Here is a 19390-nt window from a genome sequence, read left to right as displayed (position 1 = left end):
TTCCAACTTATAAAAGTTATAAATCTCACAGCTTTTAGTTTTATCCTATGCATTGCTTTCTTCTGTCTTTATAATCTTCTCCCCAAAATAACTGATAGATAGCAAGGAGATTGGTTGTCCTTATGAAATAGAAGTATGGTAAAGAAGCAAGAAACACTCTTTTCCTTAAATCGTAGTCATTTAATTAAAAATAGACACTTTCCCGTGTCTTTTTAATTAAATGACTATGATTTAAAACTATTCCACTGATTTTATTTGTCCACACTACATTACCATTGTCTTTAATTGTACTGTTTCTTCTCAAGTAGCTTAGCAATGGTGAGTTACTTGGATTTTGCGGGTGAAGTATGAGTCCTTATAATGATATATTCCAAAGAAAGTAATCTATGTTGTCCACTTTTCCTTGGTCTCTGGGTTACTATCTGATCATCTCAACTCTTTTTTATTGACACTCTTCCCTTAGCAATAAGCACTTGTTTCCATGTTTCTGATAGGTGTCTTAGAGTTTTAATTCCATTTCCAAACTAGAAATCTTCATTCAGAAATTGTATTTTTAAAACTACATAATATATTGTCAGTCTAAAACTTGAAAGGTGTATAACAATGTAGAACTCATTTTATAGTGGGAAAGCACATTTATCCAGGATTCTAGACAGAAACTCATTGGCTTCTCTATACAAACATAAAAAACACTACTGACTCAAGACTGCTCCAAAATATGACTGAGCAAGTGCCTTTTTTTTTAACACTGTGTGAACACTTCAATTAGTACAGGAAAGTTATCTTTTCAGAACACATATGAAGCTAAAGATTCAAATATTTAAGAGTATACTATATATAGTATATACACTCATGGTGTGTAGATCAAGCATTTTATTATGTAAAGTCTATTGAAGTTTATAGAGATATAAAAGGTATTTTTTCCCATTGCATGAAAAAGTTAACCCAGGACACATACCCAAATCTATACAGGAATCTTTTCTTTAAAAAATAATGGAAAAGTGAGTTTTCATGTAGGAGTGAATGATGTCAGTATTCAGTATTTATCATACAGATTCTCTTGTCACTCTTTGGATGATTTCACTATTCAGTGAGTCCGCACATTGTACCCTGAGATCAGAATTGCCCATATATAAATATAATTAGATTCTCTTCAAATAAATGTTTAAAAAATAAAAATCAAGTGGTCCTAGGTTCCCAAATGTATGGTAACCCTTTCATGTGGTTGAGTAATGTAACCTACTATTCCATTAATAATATTTTATTGCCATTTTCCCCATTTATTCATACTTTGCAGCTGATGTTCAAGTTGTTGAAAATACAAAATTTTAAAGATTGAAAAATCTTTTTAAAAGAAGGACCTGAAAATCATCTTCAGCAAATCATATGCAAAATGAATAGCATACATAGTTCATTACACAAGACATATTCGTGAAATTTGAGACACACAGACCAGTATTTCATAAGAAAAATCTCATAGTTTAAGATGAGCACATCCCTGAGAAATAGTTTTTTAAATTTCCAAACCATTTTAAAGTTGTGTCAGTGAAAATTTAATTAACTATCAAGAAGAAAAAAAGGGAATTTTATTCGAGCTGAACTGAGGATTATAACCCAGGAAGCAGCTTCTCAGAAAGCTCTGAGAACTGCTCTGCCTGTTAGAAGTTGAAGGCACAGTCATATACATTTTTGAGACAAAGGATCGTTTATCAAAATGATATACTGATATTCTGTGTAAAGTTCACCAAGAATACATAGTCCAGGTAAGTACGTACAAAGTGAGCAGAAAGTCGTCGTGACCCTCTACAGAGCTGGGAAAGAACACTATTCTTTTAAGAAGTTACAGTGCTAGCATCAGGAGAAAGAAAAAATATTGAAAGAAAAAATACAGTCAAGCAGGCATTCTCATCTCTGAGGAGCTCTGGTTAATGTGTAATACAAATGTACACTGCACATTAGGGAGGGAGGAGGCCCAAACAAACACAGAGAATTTTATCCTTAATTTTTCTTGTCCTGCCTTACTTTATTTTATCAGTTGAATTGATTTTCCAAATACAAATCTTAAACTCTTCTAATAAAGCAGAATTGTAGCTGCACTTGCAGAAATGCAAACATTCAGGTCGATATTGATTCTGAAAAGTGGAGGGGTTATGTGTAACCAGAAGATGCCAGGTGTATGGTATGTATGTATTTAATGAACTGGTATCTAATTATTTGGAGATTTTAAACTGCATCACAGAATTTATTCTAAAGCATAATTCAAAGGATCCTTTGATTTCTTCTCTAAACAATTACACATGTCCAATTATTACGTGGGTTAACCTAAACTTTCCAGATTTCAGAATGCCACAGACAATATCATCACTATAAATTTAATCTGCTTTCTCATATTGATCACGCAGAAGTTTTCTATATTCTTCCACTGATTTATGCAAATTAGTACCCTTACAAAAACAGCAGGTACTAAAATACCAATACTGCACAATACTTTTTCCAAAACATATGTGCTATTGGTGTTTAGGCAAATATTCAAAAGAGAACATTACATCTAACAATTTGGATGTTCTAATCAAACAACTCTTCTATTAACAAACAGTTCTGGTATAAGAAAGCCTTTGGATAAAGTGATTATGTATAACCACTTTCTTTTAAAATACTTGTTTCACTTAAGCCTATGGATATCAGCTATAGTTTCTAAAATATCCACACATTATAGAAAAAAGACATTAAAATCAAAATATAATTTGAAAACAAACGGAGAAAGCATCAATTATCAAATCAAGTTAATCTGTAAATAAAGCAAATAATGATTCACTATTTACGTACTTAACCGATTTTGAATGAGGCAGAAAAATCATGGAAACAAATGAAGAAAATGCTCCAAGCATAGCTACAGAAAAAAGAAAACTCACCTGAACAACTCCTAGCTCTGTTTCCTTTGCGTTTATCTTCTCAGATATCAGGAGAGGCTCGCTTTTCTCACAGCTCTCCTGGCTGATGAGCGTGTCCGCGTAGTTGGGCTGCGGGAAGATCACGTGACTCCCCCGCGAGTCTGCGGTGAGCCAGGCCTCGTGGGAATAGGCCTGCAGGAAAGCCCGCACCCCGTCCACGCCCACAAAGTGAGAGGCGGGCGCGCCAGCCAACCCGCTGACGGAAGCCTGCAGCACGCGCGACCTGTGCCAGCGCCGCAGTCTGAGCGCCAGCAGCGCGATGACAAATGCGAGGAAGACGCAGGAGACCACGGCCACCGCCACCACTAGGTACAGCGTGAGGCTCGAGTCCTCCGGATCGGCGGAGGGTTTGAGGCTGCCCAAGTCCGCCAGCACATCTGGGATGCTATCAGCCACAGCCACCGTGAGCGTGACGGTGGCCGAGAGAGGGGGCCGCCCGTGGTCCTGGACTGCCACCACCAGGCTCTGCTTGAGCGCGTCTCTGTCCAGCAGGGCCCGCGCTGTGCACACCTCGCCCGTGTGCAGCCCCACCGTGAAGAGTCCTGGATCGCTGGCCTTGAGCAGGCGGTAGGACAGCCAGGCGTTCTGGCCCGAGTCTCTGTCCACAGCCACCACCTTGGTCACCAGGTAGCCAGGCTCTGCAGAGCGGGGTGCCAGCTCCACACCGGTGGAACCGTCGGTGGGGAGGGCGGGGTACAGAATCTCAGGTGTGTTGTCGTTCTGGTCCAGGATGAACAGGCTCAGTGACACGTTGCTGCTGAGTGGAGGGTCCCCACTGTCACTGGCTGTCACCCACAGCTGCAGTTCTCTAACCTGCTCATAGTCGAAAGAGCACAGTGCATACAGGACTCCAGTGTCAGAGTTGATGGAGACGCAGGATGATAGAGGCGTTCCCTGAAATTTATTCTCAGCCAGAGAGTAAGTGACCTGGGCATTGTTGCCGCTGTCAGGGTCAATGGCGTTCACAGAGAAGATCGAGATGCCTCTGGGGTTGTTTTCTGGGATGTAGGTGTAGTATGAGGTGTGAGGGAAAACGGGAGGGTTGTCATTGATGTCTGTCACTCTCAGGGAGATGTGGTTTTCTGTAGACAGTGGTGGATTTCCACAGTCAGTGATAGTTACTGTGATGTTGTAATCTGAGATCTCTTCTCTGTCCAGGGTTCTTGTTGTCAGTAAGTGATAGTAATTATCAACTGACTTTTCCAATTTAAAAGGCAAGTTCCTGGGAATAGAACATGCAATCTCACCATTCTCTCCAGAATCACTATCATGTACGCTAAACAGAGCAATTATCGTTCCGGGAAGACAGTCTTCAGAGATGGAACTGGCGAGAGAGGTGAGGATCACTTCAGGCACATTGTCATTCACGTCCTGAACTGTGATTAGTACCTTAGCGCTGGCAAGAAGAGCACCTCCATCCTGAGCTACCACTTCCATGTGATAGAATCTGGATTCTTCGTAATCCAGTGATTGCAGAGTTGAGATTTCACCCAAGTTGGAATCAAGTTGGAAAGTCTCTGAAATTTTGTCTTCTTCATTGCGAAAAGAGTAGGTCAATTTCCCATTTATTCCCTCATCTGGATCCGTGGCGGTTAGTGTGAGCAGCCGAGTGCCGAGAGCTATGTTCTCTGGAACACTCACTCTGTACTCGGATTGAGTGAACAGGGGCACGTTATCGTTTGCATCGAGAACCATCACGCGGATGTGCGTGGTACCAGAGAGTACGGGGTCTCCGCCATCTAAAGCTGTGAGTAGGAGGTCGTGAACAGCTACTTTCTCTCGGTCCAACGGCAGTTCCAGTACCAGTTCTGGATATTTCTGTCCATCTGTGTCGCTTTTCTCGGCCAAAGAGAAGTGCATATTGGAGCTGAGCTGGTAACTCTGGAGGGAGTTCACACCCACATCGGCATCTCGAGCAAAGGGAAGTACTAACCGCGTTCCCACAGCCGCATTTTCATTAACTTTTACTTTTACTTCCTCATCCCGGAAACGCGGGAAGTTATCATTAATATCGATTATTTCTACTTCTACCCCATACATTTTCATTTTACTCTCAACCAAGTTAAAACTCACCAGACACCGCGCGCTCTGAGCGCAGAGCTCCTCCCGGTCTATCCTGACTGCGGTGACCAAGCTGCCGCTTCGCGGATTCAGAGCAAAGAGCTGCGTCCTACCTCTGGAGACGATGCGGACGCCCCGCTCCGTCAGCTCCCGGGGCTCCAGCCCCAGGTCCTTGGCGATGTTGCCCACGAAGGAGCCTTTATCCAGCTCCTCTGGCACCGAGTAGCGGATCTGCCCGGCCCCGGCTCCGCACAGCGTCCCCAGCAGCATGGAGAGCAGGAACAGCTCTCTGAAGCCCCAACCCCTCAGTGGACCCGCCATTGCCTGTCTCCGACCAGTTTTCTCTTAGTCCTGGTTCCAATCTGCTGTTTCCTTACTTCTCTAAAGCCAAGGGGAACACATTCCCTTGCGGAAATGGGAGAGGGGCGCGGGTGGGGGGCTTTTCCCAGGAGCTTGTCTGGTCTGCGCGTGCTTAGTGAGGAAGGAACAGAGTCTGATCGCATCAGCGGCAGCTTCTTTCCCACTTTAGTGAACAGCGACGCTCAGAGTCCTAACCAGTTACTACACCAATTCTGTTTTGATTTCAAATATGTTTAATTATATTTTATTTCTAATAATTTTCTGTATCCTTAATATATTACCACGTGACACTCCTTATATTTAAATAAGATTTAATTCTAAAATAGCAAAAGACTTCCACAAGATTAATTCTGAGATTAATATAATTATTAGATTATTTTTTACTTCTTTAGAAGTTTTACTTACTGTGCCATTGAGCCTATGCCTTTTATTTACCTCTTACCTATATTGAGTCCATTTAATTAGGACATCAGTATTCTTTTGCAGGTTTTAAGATTGTACTTTTTAATTAGAATATATTTATGAAAACATGCCCATTTGTATATAAGAATGCCAAGAAAACAATTCTAGCTCTCAGTAGACCTTTGAAAAAAGGCCTACTGAATTATGCAAATTGCATTAGCTGTCATATGCAGAAGAAATAAAGGGACTTTTTTTTTTTGCTTTTTGTTACTTGTGAGGTCTTCAAGAAAGTTTCAAGATTTTCTTGAAACTTTCTTGAAGACCTCACAAGATAACAACAACAACAACAAAAAGATTTTCACACTAAGAACATGGCAGCTACACTATATCAGACCGAGAGTTTGAGTCGGATTAACTATGCATTATTTATATTTTCCTATTACCATGTCTAAATTGGAGTTAGATGTTTTACAGTTACAGACACCTGGGGAAAATCAGTAGAGTGACTATGGCAGAAAGGGCTTTAGTTCATCACTCTTACAGAAAAACAAGTCCAGATACTTATCATTGAGCAGGCAGTGAGTGGCCTTTCTATGTTAAGACAGATATTTAATGTTATCACCTTTATATGATAGCAGAAAAAGAAATGCCTCAAGACTAAAAAAAAAAAGTGGACATTTCAGAGAGTCCATTGAGAGAAGCAATTTTTACTTAATGACACCTTTATAGGAAAACAAAGAAAATAAAGATGTTTTACATCTATACCTAGAAAATTCAAAAAATAAAGTTTTAAGGAAACAATGTGAGAATAGGTTGCAAAATTTTTCTCAATGTACAATTTTTCACAAGAGCAATTTGTTATTGTGCCTGAGAGAGAAAGATTTCTCCCATTTATTAAACACACTCTTAATAGTAGACACTGCATACCTCAAACTTTTCACAACCTTTTAAAATAGATCTGGGATCCCAAGACACTTAGCTTGTAAAGATACGAAGAGTGCTGGTGTTCATGTCAGTCCTACCCATGCTCTGCTGTTGACAGGCCATGACATTGAGTAAAATTCTTCCTTTCTTTGGTTCCCAGTTTCCCAAGCTAGTGAGATGGGGAGCTCTCTTTACTCTTAAGTACTATAATTCTAAGAGGAAGTACAACTAAAATGAATAAAACTAATATAAAGACCCTGAAGGAAAAAGGAATAGCTTAAGGTCTCAACAGTAATAAACTTTCAGAGAGAAGGAATGTAAAGATGAGGAAGAAAAAGAAGTATCTTATGAAGTAAAAGCTTGTAACTATGATAAATAAATCTCACCTGTCGATAGAAAACCTATGTCAAAGATTTGTTTAAATATGATTATGATATTTAAGGCAGAAAACCACCTAAATTCTACCCACAAAACAATAAAATATGAATTGAAGACTTCTACTCCGGTTAGGTGATTTGTTAATAAACATTGAAACCGCAAGGTAAAAAAGTGAATTAAATTAAAGCTCACCTTTAAAATAGTACCTGAGGCAAATGGGACCCCAGCATCTCCATGATTACTACTTGGCACCCAAGAGGCATCTTCGCAGAGGAGATCCTGAGGGGGAGCCATTTCTGGAGTGACGCTGAGAAAATTAAATTCTGCCTTAGCTGATTGTGAGGCAACACACAGATTGTAGGAATAGGGCAATGTTCCCTCACTGTAGTTGGGGGGAACCACGGGTCCAGACTTGACACAGACACCAGGCTGAAAGCAGCCCCAGGCAGCGGGGCTGGAGGAGCGTCGAAGGTGTAGGGCGACCGCCAGAATCACTGCCAGGAGGAAGAGCACCGAGATCAAGGCCAAGGCCACCACCAAGTAAAACTGCAGCTCAGCTTGGGGGTCAGTGGGCTCAGAGTGGTCACTGAGGTCCGGCAGCGCCTCCTGCAGGCTGTCCGCGAAAACCAGGAGCAGCGTGGCGGTGGCCGAGAGGGGCGGCTGTCCCCCATCGCGCACAACAACCAGCAGGCGCTGGCGGGCCGCGTCCCTGTCGCCCAGGGCCCGCGCCGTGCGCACCTCGCCCGTGCGCAGCCCCACGCTGAAAAGTCCGGGCTCGCTGGCCTGCAGCACGTGGTAGGACAGCCAGGCGTTGTGTCCAGAGTCGGCGTCCACCGCCACCACCTTGGTGACTAGGTGGCCGGGCTGCGCGCCGCGCGGCACCGTGTCGAAGAGCGCCGAGCCGTCGGGCCCCAGCGCCGGGTACAGCACCCTGGGCGCGTTGTCGTTGCGGTCGCCCACCAGCACGCGCAGGCTCACGTTGGCGCTGAGCGCGGGCGAGCCGTGGTCGCGGGCCTGCAGCGTCAGCTCGAAGGCGCGCAGCTGCTCGTGGTCGAAGGCGCGCTGCGCGAACACCACGCCGCTCTGCGCGCTCACGGACACGTAGGACGACAGTGCGCGCGGCTCCAGGTCGCTGGCCAGGATGGAGTAGGAGACGTGGCTGTTGGGCCCCAAGTCTGGATCTGAAGCGCTAACTTGGGCGATGGAGGCGCCGGGGGGGTTGTTTTCTGGCACGTGGACCACGTAGGAGGCCTGGTGGAAAACTGGAGCGTTGTCGTTGACATCTGTGAGGCGCAGAGTGATGCTTATACTAGAGGAGAGGGGCTGCTTGCCTCTGTCGGTGGCCATTATAGTGACGTTGTATTCTGGGATCTCCTCCCGGTCCAGGGTCCTGTCTGTCACTAGCTTGTAATAGTTCTTCGAGTAAGATTTCAATATAAACTCGGCCTTTCCCAAGATTTGGCAGTAAACTTCTCCATTTTCTCCCGAGTCTCTATCTCTTGTTTTTATCAAGGCGATCACTGTTCCTGGTGGTGAATCCTCTGGTAGGGGAGTAAATATTGAAGTCACAATCACTTCCGGTGCACAATCATTCTCATCGAGAATTTCGACTTGGACACTGCAATGGGCTGCTAGATCTCCAGGATCTTTCGCTTCTATAGTGAGAGTGTAACTACTAGCGATTTCAAAATCAAAATCATCCTTTGTCGTGATTTCTCCTGTTCTTCTGTCTAAGTTAAAAAATTGTTCCACTTGTTCATCCACATTATGGAAGGAGTAGATGATCTCTGCGTTGACGCCCTCGTCCTGGTCGGTGGCTGTCAGTTGAAGCACTAAGAAGCCAGGGGGCACGCCCTCTTGCAGGCTGACCCTGTACACGTCCTGGCTGAACACTGGGGGATTATCGTTGGCATCTGTGACTTGGATTTGGATCTGGGTGGTGCCACTTTGGGGTGGGTCCCCACCGTCTACAGCTGTCAGGACCAGATGATGAAAATTCTGCTCTTCTCTGTCCAGAGGATGTTTCAGAATCAACTCAGGATATTTACGTCCATCTGGAGTCTGTTTCTCTGTGAGATCAAAGTGCTCATTTTCATTAAGGTTGTATCTTTGCAGTGAATTAGGACCAGCATCCAAATCCAGCGCCGGGTCTAGTGGAAATGCTTTACCTGGCTTAGTGGATTCTCCAATTTTTAAGTCAATCTTACTCTGTTTGAATAGCGGAGTGTTGTCATTTATATCCTGTACTATTACTGATACATGGAAAATATTTAGTGGGTTTTCAGCGACAGTATCGAAATCCAGAATGCACAGAGGCTTCTTCCCACAAATCTGCTCTCGGTCTATTCTATCACTCACAAGTAAGTCCCCGCTCTCAGGGTTTACAATAAAATATTCCTTCTCCGCGGTAACCCGCAACTTCCGGGCCGGCAAGTCCCGGACACTGAGCCCCAGATTCTTGGCGAGGTTTCCTACCACCGAGTTCTTGGCCAGCTCCTCGGGAATTGAGTAGCGAATTTGGTCTGGGAGAGCCCCGCGGAACAAAGACAGCAGGAAGGGCAACAGTACCTGCCGCCACCGCGCTCGGCCGCTCCTCTCTGCGCTCGGCCTCATCCTGTCTCCCTCCACTGCTGCTCTGCTCCTTGGTCGGGAGGAGGAATAAGCAAAATCCGGGATAGGGTCACTTTTCGTGCTTTCGTTTCCTCTATCCAAACCTGTACTGGCCTCCCCTGTGTGGTTTGTTTGAGCAGGAAGTTACCCTTTCAGAGGTTCCCAAATGCGTCTCTGATTATCTTCTCTTCCTTCTTTTGACCTACAGCGACGCCCAGAGGTTTTCCCTAGAAACTGCACTAATGTCTTGTAAATGTTTTGCAAGGAACTATTTTTTTTTTCTCTTTTTTTGGGGGGTGATTTACAAGGAGTATTTATTTGTTTTTAAATAGGTATACATTCATACAGTTCGAAATTCAAAAGGTACATATGGCATATTTTATAGGCTCTCCCTCTCTGCTTTCAACAACATATTTCTCCCAGGAGAAATGAGTGCTATGTTTTTTGCGTATCATTCCATTAGTATGTTTTGTATAGTTCAGCAGATTTCTAAAAATATTCTCCCCCGGTTTCAGACACAAAAGGAAGTATACAATATACAGTGTTCTGCATCTTGCTTTTTTCACTCATTATATCTTTTTTTAATTGATGGAAATTTGCTTTTTATTTTTTGACAGTTCGCAGAGGTTTCTTTCAAATTCTCAACCATTTGTTAGTAATAAAATGTAATTTTTTTGATTGTTATCAAATTTGTGGAAACTTCTATTGAGTTTCCTTGAAATCTGAGCTATAAGACTTTGGTGCATTTTATTTTATTAAATTAATTTTTATTGGAGTATAGTTGCTTTACAATGTTGTGTTAGTTTCTGCTGTACAGCAAAGTGAATCAGCTATACATATACATATATCCCCTCTTTTTTGGATTTTCTTCTCATTTAGGTCACCACCAAGCATTGAGTAGAGTTCCCTGTGCTGTACAGTAGGTTCTCATTAGTTACCTATTTTATACATAGTAGTGTATATATCACTCATTATATCTTGAAGATAACATATTCTAACAGTACATAAAAAGGTTTCCCATTTTTTATTTCTTATAGCTATGTAGTAGCCCATCATATAATTGAGCAACAATTTATTTAACCAAAAATATTACTTTCTAAAAGAAACCCAGCGTCCCCTCAAACAAAAATGTATTTTCCATGTGATATTAGTTATAAATTATCTACTGCCCTCCTAGGAATTTAAAAAATATATATCACTCTGATTCTGGGTATTCTTTTTTTTTTTAAGACCCCCCGAGCGCTTCACATATGCTCTTTCCCCTGCCTGTAATGTCCCTTCTATGTTGACCTCCCGCTATAAGCTGGTTGATGTTCATTCATCTTTTGTGTCACTTTTTCAGGAAAGTTGACCTAGCAAACAGGGTAGTGCCTCTTTTTTTTTGGTGTGGTACACGGGCCTCTCACTGTTGTGGCCTCTCCCATTGTGCAGCACAGGCTCCGGACGTGCAGGCTCAGCGGCCATGGCTCACGGGCCCAGCCGCTCCGTGGCATGTGGGATCTTCCCAGACCGGGGCACGAACCCGTGTCCCCTGCATTGGCAGGCGGACTCTCAACCACTGCGCCACCAGGGAAGCCCTGATTCTGGGTATTCTTAATGCCAGCATGCAAATATGTCTGTCACAGTTTCAAGACAATTGATATTTCCAAATTATATTTTAAAGCTTCAGCATTTTAAATGATCTATCCTCAGATACGATTTCTCAATATTCATTTATTATTTTCTCTTTCCTCTCCTCATGCCAGCTAGTTGTATCATACCACATTCCTGTTTTACTCTATGTATTGCACCACAATTTCCCATGAAGACAAAGGTATTTAGAAACTCAAACTCTCCTTCTTAAGCTGAATTGAGGCATAGTCCACAAACTATTGCTACAATTTCCAGGTATCCAAAGTTCACTAATTTTTGCAGTCCTAGACATTCATGAATATTTTCCCCAAGTCAGATCATCCCAGAGCCCAACGGTGAAAGAGATACCTATGAGCAACTTTTGGGACCAGGGCTGAGACCTTCTTACTAAATAACATAAATCATATCAGTTTAGAATCTAAGTCACCCAACCTGTATAAGAGGCTCCCAAGATGAAAAAGGAAAGATTTTTTAAAGTTATGTTTTCCTCAGAAATCAAAAAGGGTCTCATAGTGATACCATAATAGGTAATTTAGAAATTATTAAAATCACTCCTGCAAGCTATTAAATATGAGTGAAATTAAATGGGCAATATTTTTGGTAATCACAGAAGTGCACCAAAGGAATCACACATAGTCAGTTGGTGCATCTCACAAACTGAAACAACACAGTATATGAAATGTACCAATCCAGTTGAGAAACTATCCCTGTTAAAGTTATATCTAAATGTTAAGTATATTCCCCAATATTTATAAATTGCCATTGTTTAATCATAATGGAAAATACCTATCCCAAAGGAAACAAAAGTAAATTTCAAGCAAAGTACATTAGGGTATAAAAAGAGGAAATTTTAAAATACTCAATCCAGATACAACAACAGCTTCATAAGGGAGAATGCTTTAAAATAAATATACACAATTGCCTCCTTAATAATTGTGAATTATTTCACAGTTCTAATCTATCCTTTCAGTAATGCCTAAAGGAAAATGGTTTTAAAGATGTGAGAGGCAGCAATCAGAGAAGAAAAAGAAATAAAAGGAATCCAAATCGGAAAAGAAGAAGTAAAGCTGTCACTGTTTGCACATGACATGATATTATGCATAGAGAATACTAAAAGATGCTACCAGAAAACTATTAGAGCTAATCAATGAATTTGGTAAAGTAGCAGGATACAAAATTAATGCACAGAAATCTCTCGCATTCCTATACACTAATGATGAAAAATCTGAAAGAGAAATTAAGGAAACACTCCCATTTACCACTGCAACAAAAAGAATAAAATACCTAGGAATAAACCTACCTAAGGAGACCAAAGACTGTATGCAGAAAAGTATAAGACACTGATGAAAGAAATTAAAGATGATACAAATAGATGGAGAGATATACCACGTTTTTGGATTGGAAGAATCAACATTGTGAAAATGACTTTACTACCCAAACAATCTACAGATTCAGTGCAACCCCTATCAAACTACCAATGGCATTTTTCAGAGAACTAGAACAAAAAACTTCACAATTTGTATGGAAACACAAAAGACCCTGAATAGCCAAAGCAATCTTGAGAAAGAAAAACAGAGCTGGAGGAATCAGGCTCCTGGACTACACTACAAAGCTACAGTAATCAAGACAGTACAGTACTGGCACAAAAACAGAAATATAGATCAATGGAACAGGACAGAAAGCCCAGAGATAAACCCACGCACATATGGTCACCTTATTTTTTTTTAATTTATTTATTTTTTATTTTTGGCTGCGTTGGGTCTTCGTTGCTACGTGCGGGCTTCCTCTAGTTGTGATGAACGGGGGCTACTCTTCGTTGTGGTGCATGGGCTTCTTACTGCGGTGGCTTCTCTTGTTGCGGAGCATGGGCTCTAGGTGCGTGGGATTCAGTAGTTGTGGCACACGGGCTCAGTAATTGTGGCTCATGGGATCTAGAGCGCAGGCTCAGTAGATGTGGCGCACAGGCTTAGTTGCTCCGCGACATGTGGGATCTTCCCGGACCAGGGCTCAAACCCATGTCTTCTGCATTGGCAGGCAGATTCTTAACCACTGTGCCACCAGGGAAGCCCTGGTCACCTTAGTTTTGATAAAGGAGGCAAGAATATACAATGGAGAAAAGAGCCTCTTCAATAAGTGGTGCTGGGAAAACTGGATAGCCACATGTAAAAGAATGAAATTAGAACACTCCCTAACACCATACACAAAAATAAGCTCAAAATGGATTAAAGACCTAAATGTAAGGCCAGACACTATAAAACTCTAGAGGAAAACATAGGCAGAAAACTCTATGACATCAAGCACAGCAAGATTCTTTTTGACCCACCTCCTAGAGAAATGGAAATAAACACAAAAATAAACAGCTGAGATACATAGGCAGAAAACGCTGACATAAATCACAGCAAGATCCTTTTTGACCCACCTCCTAGAGAAATGGAAATAAACACAAAAATAAACAAATAGGACCTAATGAATCTTAAAAGCTTTTGCACAGCAAAGGAAACCATAAACAAGACGAAAAGACAACGCTCAGAATGGGAGAAAATGTTTGCAAACAAAGCAACTGACAAAGGATTAATCTCCAAAATATACAAGCAGCTCATGCAGCTCAGTATCAAAAAATCAAACAACCCAATCCAAAAATGGGCAGAAAACCTAAACAGACATTTCTCCAAAGAAGATATACAGATTGCCGACAAACACATGAAAGGATGCTCAACATCACATATCATTAGAGAAATGCAAATCAAAACTACAATGAGGTATCACCTCACATCAGTCAGAATGGCCATCATCAAAAAATCTACAAACAATAAATGCTGGAGAGGGTGTGGAGAAAAGGGAACCCTCTTGCACTGCTGGTGGGAATGTAAATTGATACAGCCACTATGGAGAGCAATATGGAGGTTCCTTAAAAAACTACAAATAGAACTACCATATGACCCAGCAATCCCACTACTGGGCATATACCCTGAGAAAACCATAATTCAAAAAGAGTCATGTACGACAATGTTCATTGCAGCACTATTTACAATAGCCAGGACATGGAAGCAACCTAAGTGTCCATTGACAGATGAATGGATAAAGAAGATGTGGCACATATATACAATGGAATATTACTCAGCCATAAAAAGAAACGAAATTGAGTTATTTGTAGTGAGGTGGATGGACCTAGAGTCTGTCATACACAGTGAAGTAAGTCAGAAAGAGAAAAATAAATACTGTATCCTACCACATATATATGGACTCAAAAAATAAAAAAAGGTTATGAAGAACCTAGGGGCAGGACAGGAATAAAGATGCAGACGTAGAGAATGGACTTGAGGACATGGGGAGGAGGAAGGGTAAGCTGGGACGAAGTGAGAGAGTGGCATGGACTTATATACACTACCAAATATAAAATAGATAGCTAGTGGGAAGCAGCCAAATAGCACAGGGGGATCAGCTCAGTGCTTAGTGACCACCAAGAGGTGGGATAGGGAGGGCAGGAGGGAGACGCAAGGGGGAGGAGATATGGGGATATATGTATATGTATAGCTGATCCACTTTGTTATAAAGCAGAAACTAACACACCATTATAAAGCAATTATACTACAATAAATATGTTAAAAAATAATAAAAAATAAAGACGTGAGAGGGTTAGAAGTATAAAATTAAGAAATTGCTGCTGAAACTATAACTGAATGAAGATTACAAAGGATAAGTAATCAATAACTACTAGCTGTAGTAACTGTATTGATCATTATTGAAGGATCATCTGCCCTTCCACTTTAAAGCACTTTAAAGAATACTAAAAAAGAAGTGTCTTTTATATGTAATTGGAGACATTTATGCAGCTCTCTGCCTACGTTTCAGTGTGGCAAGATCTGACTCACCTGTTGAAGACTGGGTTCTCCTTTTCTTTCAAGTAAATCTTGAGATATCAGGAGAGACTCGCTTTTCTCACAGGTCTCCTGGCTGATGAGCGTGTCCGCGTAGTTGGGCTGCGGGAAGATCACGTGACTCCCCCGCGAGTCCGCGGTGAGCGAGACCTCGTGCGAATACGTCTGCAGGAAAGCCCGCACCCCGTCCACGCCCACAAAGTGGGAGGCGGGCACGCTGGCCAACCTGCTGCCTGAAGCCTGGAGCAGGCGCGACATATGCCAGCGCCTCAGCCTGAGCGCCAGCAGCACAATGACAAAGGCGAGGAAGACACAGGAGACCACGGCCACCGCCACCACTAGGTACAGCGTGAGACCCGAGTCATTAGGGTCCGCTGAGGGCTTCAGGCTGCCTAGGTCAGTCAGGACGTCTGGGATGCTGTCAGCCACGGCCACCGTGAGTGTGACGGTGGCAGAGAGAGGGGGCTGGCCGTGGTCCTGGACTGCCACCACCAGGCTCTGCTTGAGCGAGTCTCTGTCCAGCAGGGCCCGCGCTGTGCGCACCTCGCCCGTGTGCAGGCCCACCGCGAAGAGACCTGGCTCACTGGCCTTGAGGAGGCGGTAGGACAGCCAGGCATTCTGGCCCGAGTCTCTGTCCACAGCCACCACCTTGGTCACCAGGTAGCCGGGCTCTGCAGAGCGGGGTGCCAGCTCCACACCGGTGGAACCGTCGGTGGGGAGGGCGGGGTACAGAATCTCAGGTGTGTTGTCGTTCTGGTCCAGCACGAATATGCTCAGAGACACGTTACTGCTGAGTGGAGGGTCCCCGCTGTCGCTGGCTGTCACAAGTAGCTGCAGGTCTCTAACCTGTTCATAGTCAAAGGAGCGCAGAGCATACAATACACCTGTGTCAGAGTTGATAGAGACGTAGGAGGAGAGAGGCGCCCCCTGCAGCTTGTCCTCAGCCAGAGAGTAAGTGACCATTGAGTTCTCATTACTGTCAGGGTCCTGGGCGGTCACAGAGATGATAGAAGCTCCCCTAGGATTGTTTTCTGGAATGTAGGCCAAGTAGGAAGCTTGAGGGAAGGCAGGTGGGTTGTCATTGACGTCTGCCACGTTCAGTGAGATGTGTGTTTCTGTAGACAATGGTGGAGTTCCGTGGTCAGTGGCCGTTACGGTGATGTTATATTCTGAGACTTCTTCCCTATCCAGAGTCCTGTGTGTCAACAACCGATAATAATTTCCAATGGTCTTTTCAAGTGTGAATGGCAGATTATCTGGAATAGAACATGTGACAAGGCCATTCTCTCCTGAATCACTGTCATGCACATTGAAAAGTGCAATTACTGTGCCTGGGGAAGAAGTTTCTTGAATAGAGCTGGTGAGAGATGTAACTGTGACTTCTGGAGCATTGTCATTTACATCCAGAATTGTCACCAGTATCTTACTTCTGCCTCGGAGACCAGGCCCATCATGGGCTTCTACATCTATATCATAGAACCCAGAGTCCTCATAATCCAGATCCCCCAATGTTGTTATGTCCCCAGTCAGAGAATTCAACTGGAATAGCTGGGATATTTTATCTCTTACTTTCCGGAAAGAATATGTGACTTCTCCATTGGCTCCTTCATCTGTATCAGTGGCTTTTACTGTGAGTAGCCTGGAGCCCACCGGCACATTCTCCTGCACATTCACATGATACTCGGGCTGAGTGAATACTGGGGCATTGTCGTTGGTATCCACAAGTGTTACATGAATCCTGGCAGTGCCAGAGTGAACCCGGTCGCCTCCGTCGAAGGCGGTGAGAACGAGATGGTGAACCGCCTCCTCCTCGCGGTCCAGGGCGCGCTCCAGCACGAGTTCAGGGTACTTAATCCCATCAGCTCCGCTTTGCACATCCAGGGAGAAGTGACCATTCGAACTGAGCTGGTAACCCTGCAGAGAGTTTATCCCTATATCCGGATCAAAAGCTTCAGGAAGAGGAAATCTTGTCCCAGGATTTTCATTTTCAGCTACTTTTATTTCCCTTTGCTCTGCCCCAAAGTTGGGTGCGTTATCATTAACATCGATTATTTCCACTTCTACTCCAAAAATCTTCACTTTGTCCTCTAGGAGAATCTCCAGGTTTACTACACACTTTGGAGATCTGTCACAGAGCTCCTCCCGGTCTATCCTGCCCGCAGTGACCAAGCTGCCGCTTCGCGGGTTCAAAGCAAAAAGCTGCGTCCTACCTCTGGAGACGATGCGGACTCCTCGCTCCGCCAGCTCCCGGGGCTCCAGCCCCAGGTCCTTGGCGACGTTGCCCACGAAGGAGCCGTTCTCCAGCTCCTCAGGCACCGAGTAGAGGATATGTTCGGCCCGGATTTCCCACAGGGCCCCCAAGAGAACGCAGATCCCGATCAACCGGCTGCAGTCTGGGCAATAAGGCGAAGCCGCCATTACAGCCCCGCGGCGGAATAGCTTGCTCTTGGGTGTTCCCTTGGTGGAGGCCTGAGGATCCCAAGGATCTTCAGGGTCCAAGATAATGTGCTTTCACCGTTGGATGTTGGCGCTCTCAGGGATCCAGTTCGAAGCTTTCTAAAGCCCCATAGCTAGTGCTTTGTAATGCAGAAATCTTGTGGTTTGTATTAATTTCCTGGTTCTTTTCTTCTCCCGATTGGTGAACAGCGACACTCAGAGTCCTAACCTGTTACTGCAGTCTATTCTTGGTAAATAAAGTATCACTTGTGTACACCATTTCTTTTCCCTATTCTATTTCCCCCAAAATGATAAAAGTCAAACACCTGCTGTTCAATTTGCAATGACAATCCAGAAGTGATCCAAAGATTCCTGTACAATAAGACTTACAAAATAATTTATTTTTTCAGAGACAATTTTTTTTTGGTAAGAATTTTTCTACCTCTTTTTAAGTTTTTACATTATTTATTCTCATAGCCCAATTTCACTACTGTGTATTGCATAAGGGACATATTTATCCCTCCCAGGAACAAGGTTATACTTGAAGACTGAAAGAATAAATGGATGAAAAGACAGGTCTGGGCTCCAGTCCCAACCTATGCAGAAACAAGTATTCTCACATGGGTTGACCCTTTAGAATCTGGGGCAAATTTTCAATTACCTTGTAAGAAAATATCTACTGTTCGAAGAGTTAGTCTTACCCCTGTGCAAGTGGGCTTGGAAAATATGATAATAGGTTTGGGAAGGACATTTGCTCATTAATTTTATATAAAAAGATTCTAGGCCACAGGTTATATCTGTGACGATCATGTTCACAGTGAGTCCTCACTCTAGAACAGCACGTTTCCTAGAGTATACACTGAAATAGTTTTTCAATGCTTAACGAATGAGTCATTAATGCAGCTGCAAAACCTAAAATGGGTAAATAACTGATCTTAAAAGGAAATAATAGGGCTCCCCTGGTGGCGCAGGGGTTGAGAGTCCGCCTGCCGATGTAGGGGACACGGGTTCGTGCCCCGGTCCTGGAAGATCCCACATGCCGCGGAGCGGCTGGGCCCGTGAGCCATGGCTGCTGAGCCTGTGCGTCCAGACCCTGTGCTCCACAATGGGAGAGGCCACAAAAGTGAGAGGCCCGCGTACCGCAAAAAAAAAAAAAAAAAAAAAAAAAAAGAAATAACAAAGGTAAGAAGACAGAAAAGTTAAACTAAAGCACTGTGAAGAGGAAATGGTGTTTCAGTGATCTTTTCCACATTAGGACACATCCAGAAGGTATTATCTTACTTTTATTTATAAGTTTAGTTTTGATTTTAGAAATAACTAGTAAAAGGAAATATTTTAGTAATTGTATATAATCATTGCATGTTTCATAGTTTTCTTATTCATGAATACTTAGAGTAATTTACTAATCTGAGAAAACTTGAAATAAAGCAGCAAGTACTCAGTTCTTTAGATTATTACTCACATAATAATTAGTTTCTAGAAATTACTCATAAATTTTGACCAGACACAGAAGTCCATTAACTATTCAGAGTTTTAAAATTCTCAGACTTTGGAGAATAAATTAAAGGTATTTTTCACAATCCTCAAAAGACTCACAAATTGCTGGGGATTGGGAGGTAAAATAAAATATTTTGGAAAAAATTGACTCACTTCTCAGAAACCTATACTAAAAAAAGTAATACAGAAAAGGCTCTGCATACAAAAAATTTTTGATACATTCCTTACTATACTAGTGACAAAGTAGAAAGGGTATAAAAA

The 19390-nt window shown here is 43.0% G+C and overlaps 1 protein-coding gene across 6 annotated transcripts in view; it reads right to left on the bottom strand.

The window, feature by feature from the left end:
- The window catches only part of LOC132486400 (protocadherin gamma-C3), a 185607-nt gene that overhangs the window by 157733 nt on the left and 8484 nt on the right, over nucleotides 1-19390 (bottom strand). For 2 of the 6 annotated variants that reach the window (XM_060093502.1, XM_060093507.1), the window contains exons 1-2: nucleotides 15191-15277; nucleotides 7269-9717 (exon numbers count right to left, since the gene is read on the bottom strand). The exons of 1 other annotated variant lie outside the window; for it this stretch is intronic. In XM_060093502.1, the coding sequence (XP_059949485.1) occupies nucleotides 7269-9689 (2421 nt within the window). In that variant the 5' untranslated portion in view covers nucleotides 9690-9717; nucleotides 15191-15277. Of the gene's footprint in view, nucleotides 1-4538; nucleotides 4786-7268; nucleotides 9718-13140; nucleotides 13395-15190; nucleotides 17806-19390 lie in introns of those variants that run through there. 3 more of the 6 variants (XM_060093508.1, XM_060093509.1, XM_060093496.1) reach the window with 3 other exon arrangements.

The sequence above is a fragment of the Mesoplodon densirostris genome, chromosome 3 (assembly GCF_025265405.1).
Source record: "Mesoplodon densirostris isolate mMesDen1 chromosome 3, mMesDen1 primary haplotype, whole genome shotgun sequence".
Lineage (NCBI taxonomy): Eukaryota > Metazoa > Chordata > Mammalia > Artiodactyla > Ziphiidae > Mesoplodon > Mesoplodon densirostris.
Note: the sequence above shows the minus strand (reverse complement) of the source record. Positions and strands in the feature narration are given on the sequence as shown.